The 26,015-nt window shown below is 41.2% G+C and overlaps 3 protein-coding genes across 8 annotated transcripts in view; 2 read left to right on the top strand and 1 right to left on the bottom strand.

The window, feature by feature from the left end:
* Positions 1 to 137: 137 nt before the first annotated feature.
* On the top strand, positions 138 to 11,873 carry LOC148372623 (uncharacterized). 4 transcript variants are annotated; one of them, XM_088327213.1, is made up of 12 exons: positions 138 to 235; positions 486 to 535; positions 3,778 to 3,811; positions 6,789 to 6,866; positions 7,176 to 7,315; positions 7,517 to 7,642; positions 7,763 to 7,808; positions 7,873 to 7,926; positions 8,016 to 8,353; positions 8,430 to 8,537; positions 8,672 to 8,765; positions 11,678 to 11,873. In XM_088327213.1, exons 2-12 carry the CDS (start codon positions 521 to 523, stop codon positions 11,713 to 11,715), a joined length of 1,071 nt encoding a protein of 356 aa, XP_088183339.1. In that variant the 5' UTR covers positions 138 to 235; positions 486 to 520; the 3' UTR covers positions 11,716 to 11,873. The 4 variants fall into 4 exon arrangements, with proteins under 4 accessions (XP_088183339.1, XP_088183337.1, XP_088183340.1 ...); XM_088327211.1 differs by having other exon boundaries at positions 8,013 to 8,353; XM_088327214.1 differs by lacking the exon at positions 3,778 to 3,811 and having other exon boundaries at positions 140 to 235; positions 8,013 to 8,353.
* rbm12ba (RNA binding motif protein 12Ba) lies at positions 11,765 to 21,551 on the bottom strand. The gene is made up of 2 exons (XM_088327207.1): positions 21,447 to 21,551; positions 11,765 to 14,059 (listed from the first exon to the last, which is right to left on the bottom strand). The coding sequence occupies exon 2, from the start codon at positions 14,023 to 14,025 to the stop codon at positions 12,124 to 12,126; it is 1,902 nt and encodes a 633-aa protein (XP_088183333.1). The 5' UTR covers positions 14,026 to 14,059; positions 21,447 to 21,551; the 3' UTR covers positions 11,765 to 12,123.
* The window catches only part of LOC148372621 (meckelin-like), a 24,012-nt gene continuing 19,020 nt past the window's right edge, over positions 21,024 to 26,015 (top strand). The window contains exons 1-5 of one of the 3 annotated variants that reach the window (XM_088327209.1): positions 21,024 to 21,171; positions 21,244 to 21,291; positions 21,442 to 21,540; positions 23,150 to 23,262; positions 24,672 to 24,770. In XM_088327209.1, coding sequence (XP_088183335.1) covers positions 24,681 to 24,770 — 90 coding nt within the window. In that variant the 5' untranslated portion in view covers positions 21,024 to 21,171; positions 21,244 to 21,291; positions 21,442 to 21,540; positions 23,150 to 23,262; positions 24,672 to 24,680. Of the gene's footprint in view, positions 21,172 to 21,243; positions 21,292 to 21,441; positions 21,541 to 22,712; positions 23,263 to 24,671; positions 24,771 to 26,015 lie in introns of those variants that run through there. The other 2 variants (XM_088327208.1, XM_088327210.1) reach the window with 2 other exon arrangements.

The following is a 26,015-nucleotide window of genomic DNA, read 5'->3' as shown; positions in this document are numbered from 1 at the left end:
ATTAAAATAACAAAAGCGTCATACATAAATTAGTGATTTGGTTTCATCTACTGGGTTTGATTAATTATTATTAATTGAGAATAGTTTTGTAATCGCAGTGTTTTTCAACAGGCACATCTCCCGTCGTTTTCTTGAAACTGCTCTTTTCGGGCGCTTACATCCCCCATTGTGTGTCCTCACTAAGGTTTGAATCCACGATTAGCTCTCGAGGGCGACTTTATCCCACAAAATTTAGGTAATTTAAGTAATAGGCTATTACTTTGTTATTATTCAGTAATGGCGAGAACGGTATAGCGTGATTATATCGAACGTGTCCTGTTTAAAATGTACATAGACTCGTCACGACGCTACGTAGGTTTGTAAACGAGTTAGCAGTACATGTATTGTATATGTCTCGTGAATATTGTTAAAATGGCGTTCACGTCGTGACCAATTTCTTATTTGTTTAAGATCATTCGCTGAACAACATGATTTTATTTCTTCAGGCGTCACGCTTAACGGAGTATTCCAGAGAAACGCAATGAATTACAATACGGTAAGTATACTGTGGATGTGGCATTCATTTTTGTTTTTCATTTGCAGGTTAACCGGACAACGAGAAGCAGATCTCCAATTTACATAAATCGTAAAGGATAGTCAACGCGTAGAATCCCTCTATTAGGCTACATATGACTATTATTGACTGCTGCATCATCTCCTGTCCTTCACATCGTGATCGACAATTCATGAGATACATTATAGCAGGGATCGGGAACCTTTTTGACTCAAAGAGCCATAAAAGCAAAAAATATTAATTTTATTTTGGGAAAGAGCCACACCATATATTATGAGACAAATTTACTAAATTGCTAAACCCGCGCCCCAGACAAAAGCTTAGTCTTCAGCACATTTATTTTTGATGATTTGATAAAAATTATGAAAAGAGAATAATGCCAGAGCCCCTGTCCCAAAATCAACAAACATACCACTTTAAACTTGTCTCTTTCTTGCAATGACTCAAGATCGGTTAAACTCCTTTTGACCCTTTTTTATCATACATATTGGTTTCAAAACCAGATGCAAGCATTTATTTTGTAAAAACGTCACAACATTCTGAGAATAGGGAGCCTTATGTGCTTACCTTTGGCGAGAGATGGGAAGGAGTGCTTGTACTTTTTGCATAGCTCCACCCATCCCTCCCACTCACCGAATCAAATGACTAAGTTCTCTTCCGGTGTTTTGGTGTATTTACAGTTCTGTGGATTCATCATAAGGTATCTGAACACTGAACACAGATTACATAGTGAATTTTTATATAAAGGATTCTTTAGCGTTGTACAGCTAAAACGAGTTTTTTTTTTCCCCCATTTTTTTGTGTGACACCTTGACTGTAAATTGTAGTGAAAAACGTGCCATATATATACTGCGAAGTAATCACTCGTCAGTAAGCTTCGGTTTGGCTTTGCGTGTAACTTAATAGGATAGACGAAACAAGTTTTGGACATGCAATCAAATCTGTCTCTGAGCCACAGATACTCGTAGAAAGAGCCATATATGGCTCGCGAGCCATAGGTTCCCGACCCCTGCATTATAGCGTCTACAACACGTACACGTTTTATCTACAGTGGAACCTCGGTTCTCGACCATAATCCGTTCCAGAACCCTGTTCGAAAAACGATTTGTTCGGACACAGAAATCATTTTTACCATTACAAATAATGTGAATCGTTTTAATCCTTTCCAACGCCCTGAATGTTAACCTCTGTTTACCTTTAAGACACAGATAACATAATTGTAACGCAGGCTAATCGTGCGTGAGCGTAATATTTCATACGAAAGATTACGCTAACATGAACGTGTAAAAATAAAAAAAAAAGGATAAAGAAAAGAATCATGAATAGGATTTTTTACTTTTGTGGTGGTCAGCAGAAGGCGCAGATGGACGGTGAGAGGGAGAGAGGAGGAAGGAAAATTATTGTTTGGAAGGAGAGTCCCCTTCCATAAAAACTTCGGGGAGCTCTTCTGTCTGAGGGGTGCTCACACGTTCAAATCTCTTTGCTACGGATGACTGGCTACAGGGTGTTCTTTTCTCTTAAAATATCTATCAAATGACACCTGTTTCTGCCTTCTTTTTAGCACTTTTCGGAAGTGGGTTATGACAGTGTCATTAAAGTCAGCTTCATCTGTGTGATGAAATTCTGTACCTCGGCCCATTTGCCACACACTTGTTTAATCTCTGACGTCCCCTAGTGTGTTGGAGGTGCAATTGTACCTGAGAAAATTAAAAGGAGAAAAAAAAAATGTGATGTGAAACATCCACCCCGGCGATCGAACTCTGTTTTTTTTTTTTTTTTTTTTGACCGAACAGCGAAGCAAGAATTTCTCGAAATTTTGGGTCGGGCTCCGATTTGTTCGAACTGAGAGGCGTTCGAAAACCGAGGTTCCACTGTATTTGTTTGCACTTGTGCGTCAAACATTGTTTACCTAACTTAACTGAGGCTGAACGTGCGTTTAGTACATTTCCTCATGTTATAAACTGCTTAATTTACTAAGGCAAATACATGATATGGTTGTGATCACACCCGTTTCCATGGGTCAGTCATGAGGGGCCTGCACCTCACTTCGCCCCCCTTGTTAAGGCCCTGTGCTTTACGTACAGTCAGTCTCTAACCCGATGTCGGAGTAACTTAAGGATGGGAAAGTTTAGGTTCAACCTGTTGAGTTATTCAAATTATAACTGGGTTCATGCTGTACCAGGGACTGAGTGTGAGCGGTCGCCCTGAAGACGTCCAAACCCTTTGCGGCGGCCACGCCGCTGTTGTCCGGCTTGACCGGGGAACAGTGGCAGTTGGGCACAGACCTTTGTCACAGGGTTGCCCGGGTGACAATTGTCAGACGAAGCCAAACAGGGCCAGGACCACGCACGGGCTCTTGGAGTCGGGACTTGGTTGTCGCAGGCGGGATTTGGTTTCACCGTGTGGTCACCGCGTCCCCCTCAGGTGTGCTACATTCTCGGTCCCATCCTCTTGACGGCAACGGCTACCAAGTCGCTGTCGCCGGCAGGATTTGGTTCCACCGCGTGGTCACCGCGTCCCCCCAGGTGTGTTGCAATCTCGGTCCCATCCTCTTGATGGCGGCTAGCAGATCGCCTAGGCACCTGGGTCAGTCCGTTCTTGTCCCCATTCCCATCCCCTAAGCGGTTTTGTCTGCAACCGCCTCAGTCCCGTTCTGGCCACGGCCAAATAGGGGACCAGTCCCTTTGGTGTCAGCGTGGTTCAGCTACCATTGCAAACCAAACCTCTGTCGCCAGGTACCCAATACCTTACCCGCTCTTTCGGCGCAGGGCTTTAAAGTCTCTGTCACGGAGGTCTGTCACGACTCTGCGCATTCCTTCCGCGTCTGTATGCCTGAATAGGTGCGATATTGTTCTTACATTTCATTGGATGTGGTTTTGAAAAAGTCTTAAATTTGAATGAAAAAAATCTGAGGAAACCCTGCTTTTGTGGAGGAATGAAATTGAGACAATTTCTGTATTTTTCTTATGATCACTTGCCTTAAAACTTATTCTGTTAACATATTTATTTTCCTGAAACCTAATGTACTTTCTCACATGAGAATGCACACTCAGTTGGCTATTTGTAGTTATACTCATGTAGCCATGACGCTGCTGAAACAAGGACATCATGAGATTTGGTGTCCATCACGGTGCAAGAACCTGCATCCACAGCGAAGTGTCTCCATTTTACTAATTCCTCTGTGTCTCTCTCCTTCATGTGGACTTATTCCCTCGACTTGACAGGGAAAGTACCAAGCAGAGCACTCTGCTGAAATAGGTAAGTCTTCCCTAAATGGTACACTCCCTGGCTGAGGAAATCAAAGCTTGCGACCTTGTTGCCTCTGCTTTATATCATGAGGGGTGGCGTGTCCACCGCTCTGAAGTTCTCAGCTTTTGGGCCTGTTCTGTGCCATCAATGCTATTGTTGAAGGGAGACTATTATTCATTAGGAGGAACAAAAAGTAAATTTTCAGAAAGGCGCATTTATGGTAGACTACACTACCTAGGTGTTTGCATCGCAAAGATTTTTTTTGCTCAATCCAGAAATATAAAATATATTCAGTATAAACCCTCTTCTTAACTTGTGCTTCTCAAGTGTTTTCTATCACGCCCCTGTGGGAAGAAGAAAGATTAAAAGTGCATCTGATTCAAAAATAAAATAAAAATCCTTAAACTATGAACATTTTACCTGTCTATGTCAAACTATATGATACTAACAATAAAATTACATAAAGTCAACAAATAATAATACGTTTGAACATATCACCAATATAAACTCCAAGAGCACATTGTTAAAAATAAAACTGGAAGACAAAAAATATAGAATGATTATTGCCCTTTTTTAAATATTTTCTTTCAAAGATGATATTTATGAATCAGCACGCTTTGGAAAACTGAGCTTTTTAAAGTAGGGCTTATGCGTTAAGGCTTCAGGTCAGAACATGATTTCAACCTTTTTGCGCTGCTTTGATTAATCAATCTTTTTTTTTAAGTTTTTTACATTTTAAGTTTTTTACACAACTATAGTGATCAAATCCCCACCTTTCGGCAAATTTTAGCTGAATAAAAAGTGTCTTATCAGCATGGTTGTGGTGTAATGTTTTGAAGTGACCACGTCATTTATTTGATTTCATGCTATCATTTGCCAAGAGTTTTTACATAGCAAGAAATACGCTCTTTCCTTGTCTCCACTTTCGTGGTCGCAAAACATTTATGACGCCCTTCTAGAGGAGAATTAAGGTTTTTTTTGCCAACATTATTCCTAGAATACATAACGGCAGGAAAACGGGAAGATTGACTGTACTTTATTCAATAATAACATACTCGAATCATGTCTATGTGTCACAATTAAACAGCAGTGAAAGTTGTCCATCAAAAACGTTTTCTTTCCGCATCTGAGTCATTGTGAAGTCCCTGGAGTTTTCTTTTAATCAAGGAACGCTGACAAGCAGATACAATTTGGTCCGTTACCGCAGCAACTACCATTGACAACAACACAAAAAGACAACGTCACGTCTGTGTTGCATTCTGGCACTATTCTCCGCAACATGGTTGCTCTGGTGCTGTCTTTTTGCGCAATAGTAAATATGCTCTCGTCTTCATAATCGCTAACAAACTCTGTAATAGTCACTATTTTGAATGGTCACATTTTACATAAACATGTGACTTGGGCAACTTTGTTGAGAGCTGAAAACGGCATCAGGTGTTGTTGGCGTCAACACCAAATTCCCCGCGCGGTCGGCACCAAGTGTGCGCCGGGCTTTAGAAACCCAGGCTTTTAGCCTGCTGGTTGCTGGTGCCTTTGATTCTCATTCAAGAGGAAAGTGGCCCTGAGCACGTCAGCAATGGCTGACAACTCCTTTTGAGACCGTCAATTAAATTTGCTTAATCTCAACAACATCAACAACTATAGCTTGTTAAAGTACATGAACCTGTTGATCTATTTTTAGATCAACCTTTTTTAGGACATCTTGCTTCAGTGGTTTGTGTAAGAGTAATAGAGGGAAGAGTGCAGGACTTGGTCACTACTTGCTGCCATCATTGGCATTAAAGGGCCAGTGTGTAAGGTTTTGTGCCATCTAGTGGTGAAAAAGATCATTTGTTTTCTATCATTGATCATTTCAACAAAAGCGAAGATTTTAACCTTTGTCACCCCAAGATTGGAATCAAGCTTACATATATTTCCTGTTGATGATATCTGTGTATTAATTGTTAATGCAACATCCATTGCAGCCTGTTCATCCTCGAAGGGGGATTACCTTATGTGCGGTCACTTCTTAAGGTTTCTTCATTTTCCTCATGTTGAGGTTTTTGAGTTTTTCCTTGCCCTCCTGTAGGTTTTGGATCAGGGGATGGTGTAATAATACTCTGTGGTTTGCAGTAATCTGTGGTCTGTGGAGCATTTTGAAACTATTTGTGTTTAAGGGCGTCACAAATAAACATGACTTAATTTAACTTGACATTGCACGGATGTGGTCTGCGGATGGGGTTCTTTAGTCCCATAATTTTGAATCACACTCCTTATATTACTCTGCTTTCTATCTGTTGCTGGTTACTCCCACTAGCTGCCTTTGCTCAGTCCAGATAGTAATTGGTAATGATGCGTTCCCTTTTTTTCTCGCGGGGTCACGTCAGCCCGGGGAGATTATGCCCAGGCCAGTTGTATTTCTCTGACGTTAATATCTTTGCAGATCATTGTGAGTTTGCCATTACGTCGTGTAGGGTGATTCAGTTGTTTAGTGAAGGCACACACACACACACACACAACCATCGCGTCACTGACCTCTGTCAATCTGGCAGTGAGTAATGTGATCATTTTGTAACTTTATTTTGTTCCCAGCAATTGTGTAGCCATGTGTGCAATTTGAATGACTCCATAGCAGCTCAGCCAAGGGTGTTGGGTGTAAGAAGAGGTCTTTATTGAGATTGTTTTCTTGCCCGTGGTTGAATGTGACACTTATCAAGTTCGCCACCTGAGGGCAATATTGCCGTTCCTCTGGCATTGCTTTAAATCCAGCCTTATTCCTTCTGACAGGTACAAAGTTAACAGTTTGGATTTAAATGTGTATGTTCTATTAGTAAAGAAATATAACTGGTACTACAACCGGTTATTTCTGTCATATTGTTATTTTTTGTATGTTTAAACTGAGAAGTGTTTTGTGGAGACGATGATGAATGTTATGGTGTTATTTATTTGGTTGTGTGATGGACTATTTGAGTGTATCTAATATTGCTTTTGTGTTTGTTGTTGCCAGTATATGTCAGAGGGCAGTCGTTCCATACTGTGCCTTCAATGGAGAAATTATTGGAAAGAGTCACAGATCCTATATTGGGTAAGATACAGATTTTCAACTGTACACTTTAGCTGTTGAGAAAAACACTAAATGCAATGCTAAATGCTAATGTTGTATTTTTCAACGCACTGTGATCATCTTACACAAGGTATAAGTAAGGCTAGTCTCCAAACACTACTTTGTAAATATTTTTGTCTATTTATCATTAAATTCTTTAATTTTTCTCTTTTGGTTATTTGTTGCGTGTTTATTAATGTGTGCCATGTCTAATTTCGATGCAAACAATGTTCACTACATTGTTATCAAAGACAACAGACGTTCTATCCCATTCAAATCCAATGATTTCAGGTCTTGAATATGTGTGGGAGTTTCGTAGCCCCAGCAAGACTGTCCAGCCACATTATGAGTGCAGGCTTTGCCAGGTGACCAACGTACAGCATGACATGGTCGCTCATGTCAAAAGCAAAAAGCACAACTACAAATATGTGGTAAGTCATTTGGCTCCCTAGGAGTCAAAATCAGCTTAATTTTAGTGTTTTGTCCAGACAAAAAGCTTTTTTTGTAGTTTGTACTCAAATTGTTCTTATTGCAAGTAGACATATGTTATGTTAAACACATTGTGTGAGCATCTGTGCACTGAGGTGAAGAATAATTTGGGTTCTAACGACACGGCATCGTCTTGTATACAGAAAAAGTTGTATCCCAACAAAATCCCTTGCGATCATGAAGATGCCCTCAAAGACTCTTCTGTGAGGAAGCTAGCTAAGGATGTAGCAGCCCAAGTGGAGCAAATTGCTGGTAGAGGCAAAATACAGGTGGGTTTTTATTTTTGTCACCATGAGTGCTTTCAAATTAGCGATTATACATATATATTTGTATGTTGTTTTTTTTTTTTTTAATTGCCTGGGTAAAATTTTCTTTTGTTGATGTTTAAGGTGGTCATGAAGGAGCCCTATGAAGTGCATGTTTTCCAAGGACTCCGTAAGTTGTTTTGCTAGAAGTTTCATCGATGTATACACAACTGGTACATTTGGTCTGTTCTCAGGTACTGCTGAACCCAGACCATTGCCCAATGTTAGGCCAAATAGACAACAAGCCAGTGGGTCATAATTGTTGCTGAGCATCTTACTTTGTCCTCGTCTTTCTTCTGAAAACTCTCTTCTTTTTCATGTACCCTGTTCAAAGAAGACTTTGAAGATGACTTTTGTCACGACAACGGCCCTTTCGAAGAGTTTGCGGATGGATACGAGCCATCCAACTCTAGAAGCTTTTCCCCCGAACGACTTTTCTCTGACACCGATAACCGTGCAAGACCGTTTTTGGATGAAGCCAGGGAGGATTTTGACCATGATGAACGGGGTCGTTTTGGATCTGGTCAAAGATTTCCTAGTCCTTATAGAAGCCCCCAGATGAGAATGCCTCCCAGTTTACTAGAGCAACCCATAACGAACCCTTTAAAACGGTCGAGGCCGATGGAAAGCCCCCCGGACGACGCGTGCGATTCAAAAATGCTGCTTTCTTATCTCGTAGGTGTTCAGTCTCGTGGCAATCATCCCTCTGCTTCACATCGGCTTATGAAAAGGCTCCATTTGTGATTTTTAGGACAGTTTCCAGATTGAGAGTGAAAGCGATGCCCAGCTAGTGCTGAAGGTGACACAGAAACTAACAGATCAGCTGATGGAATACAGGCTGAAGAGTATATCGTCCAAAGTAAGTAATTAAAAGTCCTAAGTGCACAGACACATTGTTTGATTACGTTCATAAGAATAAGATTTGGGATTTGAACCTGTTTCATAAAATCATCGGAGAAAGATTGTTGGAGTTCTCATATCTATCATCTGCAGGATCTTTACTCAAGTAAATTCTCAAGGGATCAAGACATGCTGTCATCGCCATCTTCCAGTCTTTCAAGATTTGATCGTCATCTACCTTCTAGAGGTATGTCAGATTCTGAATTAACCTTTCTATTTTGGAGAGGATGTTGTTGGACGTCGCCCCAAAACATACCCAGAGCAGGAATATGGGGAAGAAAGTGAGAAGCCATTTATTAACATTCATCAGAGTTCATATAGCATTCTCAACGTTTCTCGGAGACGATCAGCTCTTTATTCACCATCATCACGTGTGGTTTTTCCTGAACTTAGTGTTTCGCAATCGTCCAGATGTTCTCCATCAAGCCGCGGTGTTTTTCTCGATGACGACAATTATTTTTCTTAAACTCGGCTCTCTCAGCCAACCTTTGAATTTCCTGTGTAATCAAGCGTGTTTTTCCTCATCAATTCTGTTGGCAAGCTCTGTTGGCTAATCAACAACATCTACAGTTTCATTATAATAGATTGAAAGTACTGTGTAATCATTCTTGTCTGTACTCATAACCAGGGTTGGGTAGGGTTACTTTAACTGGATTACTTTCAATTACTTTTGGATTACTCTGTGTGGTGTGGAGGCTGCAGCGCTACCGACTGGGGTAGTGTGAGGAGGGTAACGAGGACAGCAGAGAAAATAATCGGGACTACACTTCCCTCCATTCAGGACATTGGCCAAAAGCGCTGCCTATCCCATGCTAAGAACATTACCGGGGACCCCTCTCACCCCCATCATGGACTGTTCACTCTGCTAGCCTCTGGGAAGAGGTACTGCAGTGTGCGGTGCAGGACCACCAGGCTCCGCAATAGTCTAGTCCCCCTGGCCATTAGACTGTTAAATGGTCAATCTAACATATAGTTAACTTAAATCTAAACGGCTGCTAATCTGACTTTTTGCACTACTGGCAGTTTTTTATAGCTTGCCACTCCTTGCACATTGCTCTCTGCACTATTGTAATTACAGCGTTATTGTTACAGTGTTAATGTTACTGTGTACCTGACTTGTTAACCTGACTGCCCATTTTGCACATCTGGTTAGCTACTCTTCTTGCACTATCGGCACTATGGTAAAATACTATACGTAGCCAAAATACAATACAACTTTATTTATATCTGTACATTCAAGGAAACTGTGGGGGTCAGATGCATCGACATTTCGTTCTGTATACACGTGTACTAGAATGACAATAAAGTAGATCTGAATCTGAATCTGAAAATATGCTAATAAAAGACAAAAGAAACTAAATATGAATAAAATGACTAAATTTTGTGTAGGCTTGGGGAGTAACGGAATACATGGAACGGCAAAAATGATGTTGGCAAGCTGTTTGGATTTATTTTCATTTTGTTTGTCTCATTTTATGTTAGTTTTGTCGGAAATCAAAGCCAGGAGAGAAAGCTTATCTTGTGTTGAGTCATAATTTTATTCATATTTAGTTTATTTTGTCTTTCATTAGCATATTTGGTATTGGAGTAATCTAAAAGTAATTGAAAGTAATCCAGTTAAAGTAACCCTACCCAACCCTGCTCATAACATTGTTATCCACATGACATGGGCAGCAACCTTTCTGCACGACCTGCAACACACTGGTCGCTATTGTCATCCATCCATTATCTGCACCGGTTATCTTCAGTAGGGTCGCGGGGGGTGCTGGAGCTCATCCCTGCTATTTTCGGGCAGTGGGCAGGGGACTCCCTGAACTGGTTGCCAGCCAGTCGCAGGGCACAGAGACAGACAACTCACTCGCTCATTCACACTTAGGGACAATTTGGACCGTCCAATTAACCTGACATGTATGTTTTTGGAATGTGGGAGGAAACCCACGCAAGCATGGGGTGAACCTGCAAACTCCACACAGGAGGTTCGATCCCATGACCTCAGAACTGTGCCGCACACACGCTAAACACTGCACCGCCGTGTTGCCCCCGCTATCATAATATTTAACTTAATGTCACATTTTGGATACAAACCCACCCAAAAATAACTTGCGATAAATGCATTGGTGTTATGTTATCCCTGTGCACTGCATGTCCAGTTGTCAACATGGGGACTCCAATCATCAATCTTTCCACCATTGTCAAAAGCTTTTCATTGGCCACTAGTTTACGGAGTTGTCAGTCTCTGTGTGCCCTGTGACTGGCTGGCAACCAGTTCAGGGTGTCCCCTGCCCACTGTCCGAAGATAGCTGGGATGGGCTCCCTCACCCCCGTGACCCTACTGAGGATAGGCGGTGCAGATAATGAATGAATAGACAGGGAGTAGATAACCTTAGTGGCCACTTATTGGTTATAGCAGACAGCAAAAAGGGTTTGAGTCCTCCTTGTTCTATAGTTGTGCTTCGACATGCTGGGTTCCTACAGCTTAACAGAAGTTTGATTCAAGACTTTTTTTAATGTCTTTTGAAATAAAATTCAAGACAAAGCCGACAAAATTAAAACTAACTGAAAAGGATGTTTGGAATACTTCATGAAACCTTGGCCAAAACGGGTGGATATCTACCAATTCCAAAGAAGTCTTTTAGTACATTCATGAAGCATTTTTATCATGAAATATGACTTTTTGGTCTGGTGTAGAACTTTTTTGAAAAATAATAACACTGGTCTACTCAAGACCAATTTTGAGTGGGAAAAAAACATACTTCGTACTCCCTGGATGTGGGCAATTGATGAATATTACTAAATCTTTGTGTTCACATTTAAGGACTTTCAAAAAAGGCTTTACTTTTAGATCAATGAATTCAATGCCTTTCAAGACTTCAAGGATCTGCCGGAACCCTGACATGACAATTTCATCAAACATCACCTCAAATTTCCAATTTGCATTGCGTAACTGTAGAGGTGTCCATTAAAATGGGCAAATTGTTGTTTTTGAGTGTGGCATCTTACTAGTCTGCAGCTCAACAGATGGGGGGGGACTGTGCGTCTGGGTAATTAAAAATAAAAATAAGCTACATTTTTACTCAAATCTCCTGCCCTTTTCTCTAGGCTCGTCGCTGTACAGAATTGGTCCTGGCAGATTCTAGAGATGCAATGCCCCAGCCATCCTTCAGTGTCCTCATTCTCTGTGAAGTTCCAGGAATATAATTGTATACATATTGTTCTCTTTCCAAGCAGTCTTTTATTTCTCCCCACATTTTTGATAGGTATAACAGAAATGCCTGCAATAAACACAGATGATAAAGGGTTGAGATTTTCTTGTGCTCCAGTGGAAGCTTACAACAAAAAACATTAATACCTGGACAAGTCTTCAACTGAATGAAAAAAAATGAGTAAAATAAAATCAGGAAGACAATGTTAACAACTGTGCAGGAGAAAAAAAATAGCCCAGGTAATGAAAGTTTTCGTTTATAAACAACAAGGTCCATGTGACATTGCTCAGCAGAGCTTCTGTTAATCTTCTATTGCCGCATCCAACAGAGTTGACTCTCTTTTTAGTCTTCGGGCGCACAGCTAATCCTTTGAGGCAGACCTTCATTTGCAAAAATATTCATTTGATCATGGGTAATACACTTGATGTCTGCATTTTCTCCCAAGAGATCTTTGCTGAGGTCCTGAGCCATGGACACAAATTTGGTGGATTTAAATGGAACCATCACCGTACAAGAAGCTTTGCCATCATTTAAAACTATTACATCTTCTGATGTGACTTTATATCGGCGTGAAAGGTTTGATATGAGACTTTTCCTCATTGATTTAGGCATGTTTTGAACCAATAGGCAAGTCCTCTTTCTGGCTTCTAAAGTGGCTTGTTTCTCCGCCGACGTCTTAATCGCTACCCGCTTGGGGTTATTCTTCTTAATCATAGCTAGCATTTCACTCCTGCTTATTCCAGACACCCGAATACAGCCCGAACTAATTTCCATTCCATCAAAGGACATGGCGTGTTCATAGTCCGCCCTGCAGTCGAAAATGAGAAAGGAAGTGTCCGTTAACTTGTTGTTCTCGTCTTGTAGGTGCAGTATACTTGAGTTATCCATTTTGGGACGATTGAAAAGATTCTTTATATCTGTCTTGGTAATCATTAAAGGGAGATTGCTGACTTTGGCAATATACTCAATATGTCCATTGTAAAGCTTTGACTTTTTAGGAGGGTGAATATTCTCCTCAAACCCGATTTTGTGTTTTGGTGCGGTTTTCTCAGAGTTTCTCAAATCTTGGCTGTGGATTTTTTGACATTCTTCCAATGCTAGATTCCACATCTTCTCTGTGCCTTGGCAAACCTCCACACGTCTCGGCCCAAAGTACAGATTGTTGAACCGCAGCGCATCGATAGAATCTTGCTCGTCTCCAAACTTAATGAGGCAAAAGTGACGATGGTCCTCCTTGACGTTAATTATGACTTCATCGACTCTCAGGCCAGTGAAGAAAGCACAAATGTCCGCCTTTGTGGTCGAACTAGGAAAGCCAAACACCCTGACGTAGCCCGGCATTAGTGTTTGCCTCTTTGGCTCATTTTGGACGATCTCCTCTAATCGATCAGTTCCCGGCAAGACTTCCTTTGGCTCGCTTTGATAGGATTTGAGAGTTTCTAGCACTGTATGAATACCCAGTAGGAATGCATTCTGTAAAGGGTCTGTTGAAGGTGGACCAGGATTTTGCAGCTGTGTATCAGGACTAGAAAAAACGGTGCTGTTAGATAATTGTTCCTCTTTAGGTGTTCCCTGACAAGGAGCAATATGCTTATATTTGGGTGGGCCATCTAATGTATTGGGCTTCTGAACAAGATCACTAGCTGATTTTGGTGTTGGACTCCTGACATGTGGTTTGAGATCACACTTCCTTTGACCCCGACTGAGAAGAGGAATTGTCCTTGGATCGCGTGGCTTATCTTGACTCTCCAAACTCCCATTAAGGACGGGGGTTGTCCTTGATGGTTTAACACATGGCTTCCCAAGCCCACCAGAAGAAACACGCGAGTGTGTTCTACGACAACGTGGCTTGTCGAAAGTCTTAAAATCTACCGGTGATGAATTAGCAGGTGAAGCTCCAAGAGCAAGTCTGGGGTCGCAAGTAGGTGAAGTCTGTGGTGGAACTCCTGAAAACGCTTCACCACGTGGTCGTTTTCGAGTTTCCCAAAAGTATTGCGCTTTCTCCTCAGTTTCTGAAAAGCTACTCGGTTGAATGATCACCTTGGAGCCTTTCAAGAAATGCCCGCTGTAGCCGACGGCGCGTTGAGCTTCGTTTTCGGACGCGAAGGCGACGAAGGCCTCGTTCTGCGGTCCTCCCAGGATGCACACGCCGCAGTTGGGGATGCGTAAACCCGGGAAAAAGTGTCGGATGTCCTCGGAGCTTGCTTTCGCGTCGAGTCCCGTTAATTTCACGATGCAGGACATTTCCCCCTGCCCCGCTCAACGAGGAGGTAGTTGTCTGCAAGAAAGAGGACAATTGTGAGGGAAAACGTGGGTGGGGGGTGCAGGATTCTTCCTGGCTACTTGACGCTGTTCTTCCCGCGACTCGAGTGAGGGAAGAGTGAAATTCAAACATGCACAGGAGTGCGCATTCTTTAACGCATGACTACGCCCACCAGTGATTTGTCGTTTGCGAACAAATCGGTGTAATGGACCAACTCTTGGGAGTGACCGGCGGAAGCTGGCCTCCTGCCAATCAAGAGTCTGTGTTAAGCCAACAAGACTTACTGTAGGCATGATTGGGTAGGGTTACTTTAACTGGATTACTTTCGGATTACTCCAATACCAAATATGCTAATAAAAGACGGAAGAAACTAAATATGAATAAAATGACTAAATTTTGTGCAGGCTTGGGGAGTAACGGAATACATGGAACGGCAAAAATTATGTTTGGATTTGTTTTCATTTTGTTTCTGTCGCATTTTATGTTAGTTTTGCCGGAGATCAAAGAGACCAAAGCCAGGAGAGAAAGCTTACCACGTGTTGTGAGTCATCATTTTATTCATATTTGGTTTCTTTTGTCTTTTATTAGCTTATTTGGTATTGGAGTAATCCAAAAGTAATTGAAAGCAATCCAGTTAAAGTAACCCTACCCAACCCTGACTGTAGGGCAGGCAGGGGTGTCAAACTCATTTTAACACGATAGAACAAACATTCTGTCGGGGGCCGGGGTAGTAGATTAAAGAGAAAGAAAAAGAGAGATAAAGAAATAAGAGAAAGAGGGAGGGAAAAGGAGATGGCAGGAGAGAGAGAGGGAGAGAGTGTGAGAAACAAAAGAGATACAAAGTCACGAGAGAGGGGAAAAAGAAAGGGAGAGGAAGAAAAAAATCCAAAGAGAAATAGAAAGAGAGAAAACAGAAAACAAAGCGCGAAGGGTAGGAAGAGAGAAAAGGAAAAAAGGAAGTTAGACCAAAAGAAGTTAAAAAACCACAGAGAGTGAAAGAGACATAGAGTGGGAGAAAAGGGGTGGAAAAGAGAGACAGAGAGAGAGATACACGTACAGTGTCTTTGTTCGAGGCACCTGGCTTTGGCAACATCAAGTTGACATATTTAAACCTGCAGTTTGTTTTTCTCTTGCGCGTCTCTAAGTGTTGTCTCGCGGGTCGGATTCAATCCCTTAGCAGGCCTGATCCGGCCCGCATGCCGCCTGTTTGACACCTTCGCTATAGGCTATACCTGTCCAAAGTCCATCCTGCGGGCCAGATACAGCCCGTGATCTAATTTTTCCTGGCCCGCGGCTTCTGTCATGAAATTAATCAAATGTGGCTTTAAAAAAGAAATTTACCAAAACTAGTTATAGTAAGCTGAGCCGAAAAAAACTGTTTTCTGAAAAGAACCGGAATTCCCACCACCTGGTTCTTCTCATCTTCTTGGTCGCAAGGCGGAGCAACGTAACACGTGACTTTTTTAATTTTATTTGACAATTTATGCTATTCTTTATAATTTTCTAGGATTGCTTTTAGTACTTTGTCCCCTTTTGTTTTTTTTTAGTAGAAATGTATATACACTAAATAAGTACAGTACATGAATGATATCGTCTCGACAATTTCCATCTGATGGCGTCCACATTATATGTGCCGAATAATTTTGCCTCTTAAAAAACTAATCGAAAAGTAATTATTATTTACTATAAACTAGAGATTCAAATTAAGATAAGGAATGGATTTTAACAAAGTAAAACACTTTGATCACACAAAAGCAAAAAGGTAAATAAAAAGCCATCACTCAGGTTCCGCAGTGTATTTGAGGTGCGTTCAAAGACCATTAACGCAGTTCGAATTATTACTACACGTGGACGCTTGAAAGATTTTCGCTATTTCTCGACTCCATTTGGCAAGAAGAAAGCTTTTTACATTTTACTCAGGCCTTCAGTTATAATTTATAGTTTTGCAGTGTAATTTTTGCTAGCCAGAACTACAAATGTCTGACACGTGGAACATTTATAGCTTTTGTGTTTTTATGTCATTGTTTGATACTGCTAATTAATTTAGTTTAAATAAATTGTCTTTATTGTCCTTGATTACAACCTTGTAAAACATTGTATGTAACGAGATTAGACATAGAACTCCAGGGTAATTATTTAATGAAGACTTAAAAGAGAAAATACTTTCAGGATAAACAGGCAAAAATATTTACAACAGAATGCTTAGAGACTGGTCTAAGTTATCATAACACTGTTAGATGATAAAAATAGGTCTCTTAGTATGTTCTCACTGTCCCATGAGTTTCCCATCTATATTCGAATAGAATAGAATAGAATATACCTTTATTGTCATTGTTACAACATGGGATATATTGTGACAACGAAATTGGACGTGGCACTCCAGTACCACATTTTACAGTGAGGATAAGAAAAACAAAGAGATAAAGGAACAAAGAAGATGTTTTAACTGTCTTTGTTGAATAGGCTTTGTTTTCCTCCGGAGGAGTGAGGGACAGACAGAGATAGGCGGATCCAACTAGATGTTTGATCTTACTGTACACACGGTCCAGTGTTTTTTTCCCTAATTGCTCAGTCCACGTGTTGAATGGAGTACAGTCCTTAAACATGCCCGATTAAAGTCGCCGGCGACGATAAAAGCTCCGTCGTGGTGTGCAAGCTGCTATTTATTCATAGCAGCGGGCAGGAGATTTAGCGCTATGCTAACGTTAGCAACCAGTGGAATGTTAGCATCCGGTGGAGCGTAAACAGCAAGCACAATGACCACAGTTAGCTCTCTCGGTAAATAGAAGGGTCTACACAATACTGCTAGAAACTCTATATCGAGTGAGCAGTGTGTGTCAATGATTCGGCTGTTATTGTAGCACATAGTCCCCAACCCGTTTTTACTGGAGTCTTCGTCTCGTTCATGCCGGTGAAGCGTGCGTCCTGCTGGTTGGACTGCGGCGTCGGGAAAGCCAAGACTCCGTGATGACAAAAATTCTCCAATTTCTGACGCTGTTGGTGGCGATCCGCAGCTCAAATTCACTCATTTTGTGGACGATGGATCTGGCATTGGTTAGGAACATGTTTGGGAGCGTTGGTCTGTGTGGTCGCCTTCTTAGCCCAGGCCCGACTGGCAGCCTTTTTCTTTTGCTCCGTCGTTGTCGGCAGGCAGATCACCCAGGGAGATCCGGTGGTCTCTGTATATCCCTCGGGATGCTGTGGATGTTATTGTAGTTGCGTAGGGAGTCGAAGGGAAAATAAGAGGGATAAAAGAACATTGAAAAACAAAAGACGAACTGGAGCCCATGGAGCCGCTGCACTTGCGCGCGCCGCCATATCATTTTTATCACTTAATCATAACATTATGACTTTGATAATCATGTTATTCATTTAGTTGTTATAAATGCACATTGTATTTCTCCATAGTATTTACTTGCTGAATGTACAGGGGGTTACTTTAACTGGATTACTTTCAATTACTTTTGGATTACTCCAATACCAAATTTACTAATAAAAGACAAAAGAAACTAAATATGAATACAATTACTAAATTTTGTGCAGGCTTGGGGAGTAACTGGATACATAGAACGGCAAAAATGATGTTGGCAAGCTGTTTGGATTTATTTTCATTTTGTTTCTGTCGCATTTTATGTTAGTTTTGCTAGAGATCAAAGAGATCAAAGCCAGGAGAGAGCGCTTACCACGTGTTGTGAGTCATAATTTTATTCATGTTTAGTTTCTTTTGTCTTTTATTAGCATATTTGGTATTGGAGTAATCCAAAGGTAATTGAAAGTAATCCAGTTAAAGTAACCCTACCCGACCCTGTCAGAATGTATTCTTTTCAAATCGTACTTCCCCATAAATGGTCTTATCATACAACCTTGAAGATACAGATGTGTGCTAATCTCTTGTGCAAGGACTTCTTTTTGCCTTGTAATGGGAGTTCTGAATGTCTGTGCTGCGTGTTCCATTTTTTGCAAATAGTTTTCACTATAAAAGAGGACCAGAGACCTTGCTTGCCTTTCAGGGGCAGCACACTCCCTGGTGGGAGGGGGCTTATCTGATCAATTGTTCCAGAGTGAATTCTGTTTTACTCTTATTCAGTTTTATCTTTAATTTGAAACTCTGTAATAAATGTCCTCAACTGCGTTGCTCCTCCCAAGCTCTATTTTTCAAAGTCAGAGAGACATCGGAATGTTCTTGGCCATCAAGTGCGATGACCGTTATTGAAAAAGAAAAGTGCATTGTCAATTCAAGTCAAGTCATGTTTATTTGTGACACCCTTAATCACAAGGAGTCTCAAAGGACTTCACAGACCACAGACTATTATGGACTATTATTATACCATCCTCAGATCTAAAACCTACATGAGGGCAAGGAAAAATTCAAAAACTTCAACATGGGGAGAATGAAGAAACCTTGAGAAGGGATGACCAGGCAGCAATGGATGTTGCAATAACAAACAATACACAGATATTGTCAACATGAAATATAGGTCATTCATTAGCTATAAAATAGAAGTGAGTTTTAAGTCTAGATTTAAACAGATTTTCTCGCAAATCTCTCTTCTTCCAGTCTCCCAGTATGTCTGCCATTTCTCTCTTTCTTTTTGAAGGTAATTACAACACACTGCCTCTTTAAAGAAGATAAATTATTTTAGAATTTTTGTGGCCTGCACCACTTGAGGAAGTTAATTGCACTGCGGACACAATCAAATTAAGAAAGTGATTTAAAATACAAAATTATATTGGAACTCCATTTTATTTAGTGTTAAAGGATTGCCAACACTCCAAGTTAATAAAAAAATTACTTTTTATATGCATTCTGCAGATACTTGAGAAAAATCTAGGTAAGAGAAAGATATACGTAGACATGAAATGTTGCTACAGAGAATCACCTACATTGGTATTTGAATACATGCTGCAACAAATAGTCATGTGTCCCGACTCCATTCTAATGCAGTTTCAGATAACACCTTCGCCTGCAAAGACTTGGTAATGAGCAGCGATAAGTCGTCTGAGGAAGTCTGAAAACAACTGTTGTTGCCTATTTATTCATGTTCTTTATACAGTCTTTGTTATTCGTGGGCGATATCTTTTTTTGACTTGCGCACAACACAACTGTTACTACTCAAATCCAGTGCATTTCACACATAGAACCTTCAGTAGCTCTGACCACGCTCCGATCTCCCGTCTCGGCTGCCTGACTTGTTTTCGTCCTCCGATCACGCTCCGATCTCGTCTCAAGGGCTTCCTGCTTCTCCTGCACAGCGAGCACCGGATCACTGTCGTTTGTTCCCCCGCGCCTGACTTCCCCGATTCTTCAATAAATCTTTGTGTGAAACGTTACGCGTTTGGGTCTACTGTCTGTTCTGGTTCCGACACTCCGAGGTCAACTTGGTAGTTGCTTTTAGCCTACTGATGTTAAACAGGTTACAATCAGGGTCGGGTAGGGTTACTTTAACTTGATTACTTTCGATTACTTTTCGATTACTCCAATACCAACTATAATAATAAAAGACAAAATAAACTAAATATGAATAAAATGACTAGATTTAGTGCAGGCTTGGGGAGTAACGGAATACATGGAACGGCAAAAATGATGTTGGCAAACTGTTTGGATTTATTTTGAATGAATGAATGAAAACTTTTATTTCGAACATAAAAATAAAAGCAGGACAAAAACAATGAGTCAACAACAGAATAATGTCACATAACATGTTCGAAAAGGGGTAGTCAGAAGCAGATGCTTATTTTTTCTACCCCTTTATCTTCCCTATTAAATACATTTTATAGATAGCTCCTCTTGTGTCCAATACAACAAAATCTCATGGATATACTTATTACATAGGTCAGATATCAATAATTATAATAGTTACAATAATCACATATTTTATACACTAATCTTCGCAATACCCATCCCTCAATGTCATAATGCGCATGTCACTGCGGCACCAGTGATAATAACAATAAAAATAAACACAATACTTATAATAACAGTTCTGATATAATAATAGCAACAATAACAACAAGTTAACCATAGTTTGAAATGCAGTATTTCCAGTCTCCCTCATATCCCATTTTCTTCATCCCTGTATTTCGCCAGTAATGCTTTTTTGTATTTAAATTTGAACACACGGATATTTGGACATTGTTTGATTTCATTTTGCAAATTATTCCAAAGTCTGACTCCACACACAGACACACACATACTTTTCCTGGTGGTTCTCACCTTTGGGATTTTGAATTCACCACAACCCCTTAAGTTATAATTTCCCTCTTTCCGAGTGAATAATAATGTTTTCTGGCACTATGTTTTTGTTGACCTTAAATAACAGTTGTGAAAAATTGTATTAAATCATCCAATTTTAATCATTTGGACTGCATGAATAAAATATTGGTATGATCCCGATATCCTACCCTGTGTATGGTTCTTATTGCACGTTTTTGAAGGATAAAAAGGGGCTGTAGTGAACTTTTGTAATTATTGCCCCAGACTTCTGCACAATATGTTAAATATGGCAGAACGAGAGAATATAATACATACAATGCATTATAATTTAAAATATAATTTTATAATATAATTTTCATTTTGTTTCTGTCGCATTTTATGCTAGTTTTGCGGGAGATCAAAGAGATCAAAGCCAGGAGAAAAAGCTTACCACGTGTTGTGAGTCACAATTTTATTCATATTCAGTTTCTTTTGTCTTTTATTAGCATATTTGGTATTGGAGTAATCCAAAAGTAATTGAAAGTAATCAAGTTAAAGTAACCCTACCCAACCCTGGTTACAATTAAGCCTGAAGTCCATGGTAACATCATCATGCTTCTTCATCCTACTGCATAGCAGTTTTTAAGGAAAACATGTAAGGTATAAATTCACATTTGGTATGAGAGATATTTTGATAGGTAACATCTTTGATTTTAATGTACTATTGCTTCTCTTTGTGACTTAAGACAGTTTTGGCAACATCACAGTGACATGTTGATGCTATATGATGTATAATGGCTTTAATGTGTGACCCTTTGAAGCCTCTTATGCTTTTCCTATGGGCAGGTTGCTCCATGTCTTTCCAGGATATAGATCTCTTACTTTTGATATGGACGCTCCATCCAGTACAAATATCAGCGCTGCGTTTATTTCTGTGAGTCTGTGTTTTGCATATTATTACCGTATTACAAACTGCACTTACAGTGACTTGATTTTCCTCTGTCAGAAAACGAAAATCAAGGATTTTGTGATGTACAAGGCCCATGTCATAGATGTGAGTATGGGAAATCAATATTACAAATGAATGAATTATATAAGTATAACAAAATTGGAGGGTTTCTCACCTCAATGCAATTAAAACTAATTTAAAAGGTAAAAATGTGCTTTTTATCGTCCAAGAGAGACTTTGTTTTGTTTTTTTCAGACTACCTTAGGCGTGTTGGCCGGCCTGGTAGTGGTTTTGTCGCTGTTAAAGACGGTCAGTTGGAATCGAAGGGTTACCTCAGTCGCCATCAACTTGAAGGTAAAAATCACAAAAGAACAATTTCAGACGGGAAACTTGTTACAATGTATGTGTTGCACCCGGTGCGGTTATAAGGGGACACCAACTGTCAATGAAAACACTGAAGTTTCCGGTAAAGCTGAGTGACATACATCTGTGTGCTAGTCGTCATTAATTAGTGGAAAATCTAACATAAAACATGGTGTCAGAAGTATTATCGAACTCATAGACGCTAACGGATGTCGAGTGACGAAAGGGAAGTGAAAGAAGAAGCGGAGGACAGCATCAACGAACGTGAAAAGACAATGGATGCACTCGGTTTGAAACCTCCCGCCACATTGGATTGGCATTCCAGCTGCCTGGCGAAGACTTGGAAGACGTGGAAAGATGAGTTTTCATTGTATGTGGACATAACTTTGGCTGCGTCAGACGACAAGACAAAGGTAAAAGTGTTCAAATACTTGATTGGAGAAACCGGCAGGGAACTGGGAAGAACGTTGTGGGCAACACTTGGACCGGAAGAGCAGAGGGAGGAAACTTTGGACAAGCTAATAGCGGTGTTCGACAAACACTGTAATCCTAAACCAAATGAAACTGACGGAGCACTCCAGTTACTTGACAACATTTGCGACGCCATTCGGAAGGTTCAGGTGGAGGAGGATGCCGATGGGGATCAGCCCAGCTCCTGAGGTGTTTCAGCACAGGCTGACACAGGCACTTGAGGGGTTACCAGGCGTACGCATTATTGCTGATGATATCCTGATTATTGGAGAAGGGGAATGTCAGGACAGGGCAGTAAGGGACCATGACGAGAAACTGAAAAGACTCCTTGAGCGATGCAGGTCATGCAACATCAAACTGAATTTTGACAAACTGAAGTTGAGACAGAAGGAGGTTCCGTACATAGGTCACAGGCTGACATCGGAGGGCTTGAAAATTGACCCGGAGAAGGTACGCGCCGTACAAGAAATGCCTAGACCCACCAACATTAAGGGCCTACAGAGATTGCTCGGAATGGTGAACTATCTTGCAAAATTCTGCCCACACCTATCGGATAGCTGTGAGGTCCTAAGGCAACTGACACACAAGGATGTGATCTGGTAATGGACTGACATACAGGACTCTGCCTTTGGGACAATAAAAGGTATGATAGCCACAGCACCAGTATTGAAATAATACAATCCAAGGGAGGAACTCACTCTACAATGTGATTCATCCGAAACTGGGCTGGGTGCAGCACTTTTGCAGGGGGGCCAACCTATAGCGTACGCCAGTAGGGCACTAACCTCTACAGAAAGAGGATATGCACAAATAGAAAAGGAGTGTCTTGCCATTCTATTTGGAGTCGAAAAATTTCACCAATACACCTATGGCAGAAAGGTAGTGGTACAGTCTGACCATAAACCACTCGAAACCATCACACGGAAGCCTCTGCTTAGTGCCCCAAAGAGGCTACAAAGAATGCTATTAAGGCTTCAGAAATATGACGTGGATATAGTGTTTGTTCCAGGCAGGCTGATGCTTGTTGCAGATACGCTGAGCAGGGCATACCTACCAGAATGTGCAGTTGAGGGTTCAGTTGAAGCTGAAGTTGAAACGGTGAATATGATTAATTACTTACCCATTTCAGGGGAGAGACGAAAAAAAATCCAAAGTGAGACTGAACAGGACCAGGCCCTCCAGGTGCTGAAACAGAGAATACTGCAAGGATGGCCGGAAGAGAAAGGACAGGTTGAGCTGGAGGTGAGGCCATATTTTTCTATGCGAGATGAGCTAGCTGTACAGAATAATGTAATCTTTCGGGGAGAAAGGGCTGTCATCCCAACAGCTCTAAGACAAGAAATTATGGAGAAGATTCATGCCTCACATTTAGGGATTGAAAACTGCATCAGAAGAGCAAGAGAATGTGTGTATTGGCCGGGTATGCATGAACATCTTAAGACATATATAGGGAAGTGCCAAGTGTGCAGGGAAGTAGACACTCGACAACAGAAAGAACCATTACTGAGCCATGACTTCCCATTGAGGCCATGGGCAAAAGTGGGTACAGATATTTTCACCTTTAATAATAAAGACTACGTAGTGACTGTGGACTATTTCTCAAATTTTTGGGAAGTTGATTATCTGCCTGATACCAAGTCCACCACAGTCATCCACAAGTTAAAGGCACATTTCGCTCGCCATGGTGTGCCTGATGTGGTGTTTTCGGACAATGGCCCACAATATAGCTCACAGGAGTTTAAGAGATTCAGCCAGTCTTGGGAATTTGAACACATAACATCGTCGCCCACATATCCCCAAAGCAATGGAAAGGCAGAGTCGGCCGTCAAGACGGCTAAAAGATTAATGGGGAAAGCCCTGCGGGCAAAGTCGGACGCATATCTAGCCATACTGGCTCACAGGAACACTCCCACGCAGGGTTTCCAGGCCAGTCCTGCACAAAGACTGATGAGCCGACGGACAAAGACGCTACTGCCCATGTGTGAAAGTCTGCTTAAACCTGCGATTGTGGACACTGGTAGCGCTGTGCAGGAAAACAAGCTCAGACAAGCTCGTTATTACAATAGGGGGGCTAGAGGACTACGGCCTCTGCAGAATGGAGAACAGGTGCGAGTACAGTCACATGTGGCCGGACGCACTGTCTGGACACCTGCAGCGGTGGTACGACAGGACCGGAGAAGGTCCTATTCGGTGGAGCTGGATAACGGGACTGTGCTGAGACGCAACCGTAGACACCTGAGGCCAGCACCAGGGGTCTCATCAGCAGTAGAGACGGTCAGCGGGGCGGTGCCCACCTCAGCCCCTAGTGGTGGTGATTACGTCACAGACACACCTCAACCCTGCTCAACAGCTGCTGTGCCGGATCCTCAGATGGCCCAGACTGTTGTCACCACCACCAGATGCGGCAGGGTTGTTAGGAGGCCTGCACACCTCCGGGACTTTGTTTAGCACTATGAAAAAAAAAAAGGGAGATGTTACAATGTATGTGTTGCACCCGGTGCGGTTATAAGGGGGCACCAACTGTCAATGAAAACACTGAAGTTTCAGGTAAAGCTGAGTGACATACATCTGTGTGCTAGTCGTCATTAATTAGTGGAAAATCTAACATAAAACAAAACTCATCACGATCTCTTGTGGTCTCTTGGATCCAGGTTCTATCAATGTTCCTGTTATTCTACGCGGGAGATCTGTCAAATGTTCTTGTCCTTGTTACGCTAGCAACTGGAATCTACTGGCTTCTTGTTTGCAAGGTTTGTTTCATCTGAATCGTTTTTACTGTGAATAGTGTAATGCCTCATTTTTAGCTGGGGTTGCGTTCCAAAAAGGTCCCGCGATAGTCAAAACCCTCAAGGTAGAATACTTTGTCTGTCTGTCTGTCTGTCCGTCTCCACGTGTCTGTGTCAGTTTGTATCTGTCTGTATCTGTTTGTTTGATACTCTATTCTACATTAAAACCAAAGAACAAACCAAATTTACAGGCATAAGCATTTGTTTAATACATAAAAGTACTGTACTTAATAATTTTTTTTTTTTTGCACAAATAAATTTTGTCCTGTCATGTTATAATTTTTATAATCTTTTGATTTCAGGACACTATGTTTTATCTATCTATCTATCTATCTATCTATCTATCTATCTATCTATCTATCTATCTATCTATCTATCTATCTATCTATCTATCTATAAATGAAAATGAAATGATCTGCATTTATATAGCGCTTTTCAAGTCAATGACTTCCCAAAGCGCTTTAGATAGATAGATAGATACTTTATTCATCCCCTAAGGGAAATTCACATTTCCAGCAGCATCCCTGAGCTGAGAACAATACAATAATAAAGCCAAAAGAATACAATATACAAATACCCAGTGTGACGTGCAAATGCCCACTTTAGCATGTTATATAGAGTAACTAAATAGTGCTACACAGAACACATAATGCCGTAAGATTCGGTAATATCCAATGTAGGTGGTGTGGTTTAATGTGGGCCTTTACTCTGCCGGGTGGAGTTAAAGAGCCTCATGAAAAGATCTCTTCAGTCTGTCCGTAGTACAAGACAGTGACAGCAGTTGGTTCAGTGTCTTACCCAAGGACAATCTATCTATCTATCTATCTATCTATCTATCTATCTAAAAAAGGGAAAAAGTAGCAAAAAACACTTAAGAAATAAACCATGGCCAACCCAAATGCCCAAACACCCAAGTTAGGCACCTCCAGATGAAATGGGACACAAGAAAGCGGCCATGTCACTCGGGTCAGGGTGACACAACACACTCTTCTGTTCAACAACAGGGCCCGACAGCTTTCACTGGTTTACCCCTGCCGCATCATACAGGTGCCCTGCCCATCCCTTAGAACACGTCAAAACATCCGACTATCCTTCTACAACACCTCTCCACTCATTCCTATCACTAACAAGAGCTCTAGCTTCCACTATATTTAGACCTCAATCGCGGCCTTCCTCTTGGTCTCCTTCCATTGACTTCTGCTCTGTAGA

Source organism: Urocampus carinirostris, chromosome 2 (genome assembly GCF_059441175.1).
Source record: "Urocampus carinirostris isolate Australia breed hairy pipefish chromosome 2, RoL_Ucar_1.0, whole genome shotgun sequence".
In the NCBI taxonomy this organism is placed as follows: Eukaryota; Metazoa; Chordata; class Actinopteri; order Syngnathiformes; family Syngnathidae; genus Urocampus; species Urocampus carinirostris.
This window is presented reverse-complemented; position numbering and strand designations above follow the sequence as displayed.

Excerpts from the sequence above, each read along its gene's own strand:
- rbm12ba (XM_088327207.1), bottom strand. The coding sequence starts at position 14,025 with ATGTCCTGCATCGTGAAATTAACGGGACTCGACGCGAAAGCAAGCTCC.
- LOC148372623 (XM_088327211.1), top strand. Across the intron at positions 3,812-6,788 it reads AGAGCACTCTGCTGAAATAG|TATATGTCAGAGGGCAGTCG; the intron begins GTAAGTCTTCCC and ends TGTTGTTGCCAG. Across the intron at positions 7,643-7,762 it reads CTGGTAGAGGCAAAATACAG|GTGGTCATGAAGGAGCCCTA; the intron begins GTGGGTTTTTAT and ends TTGATGTTTAAG.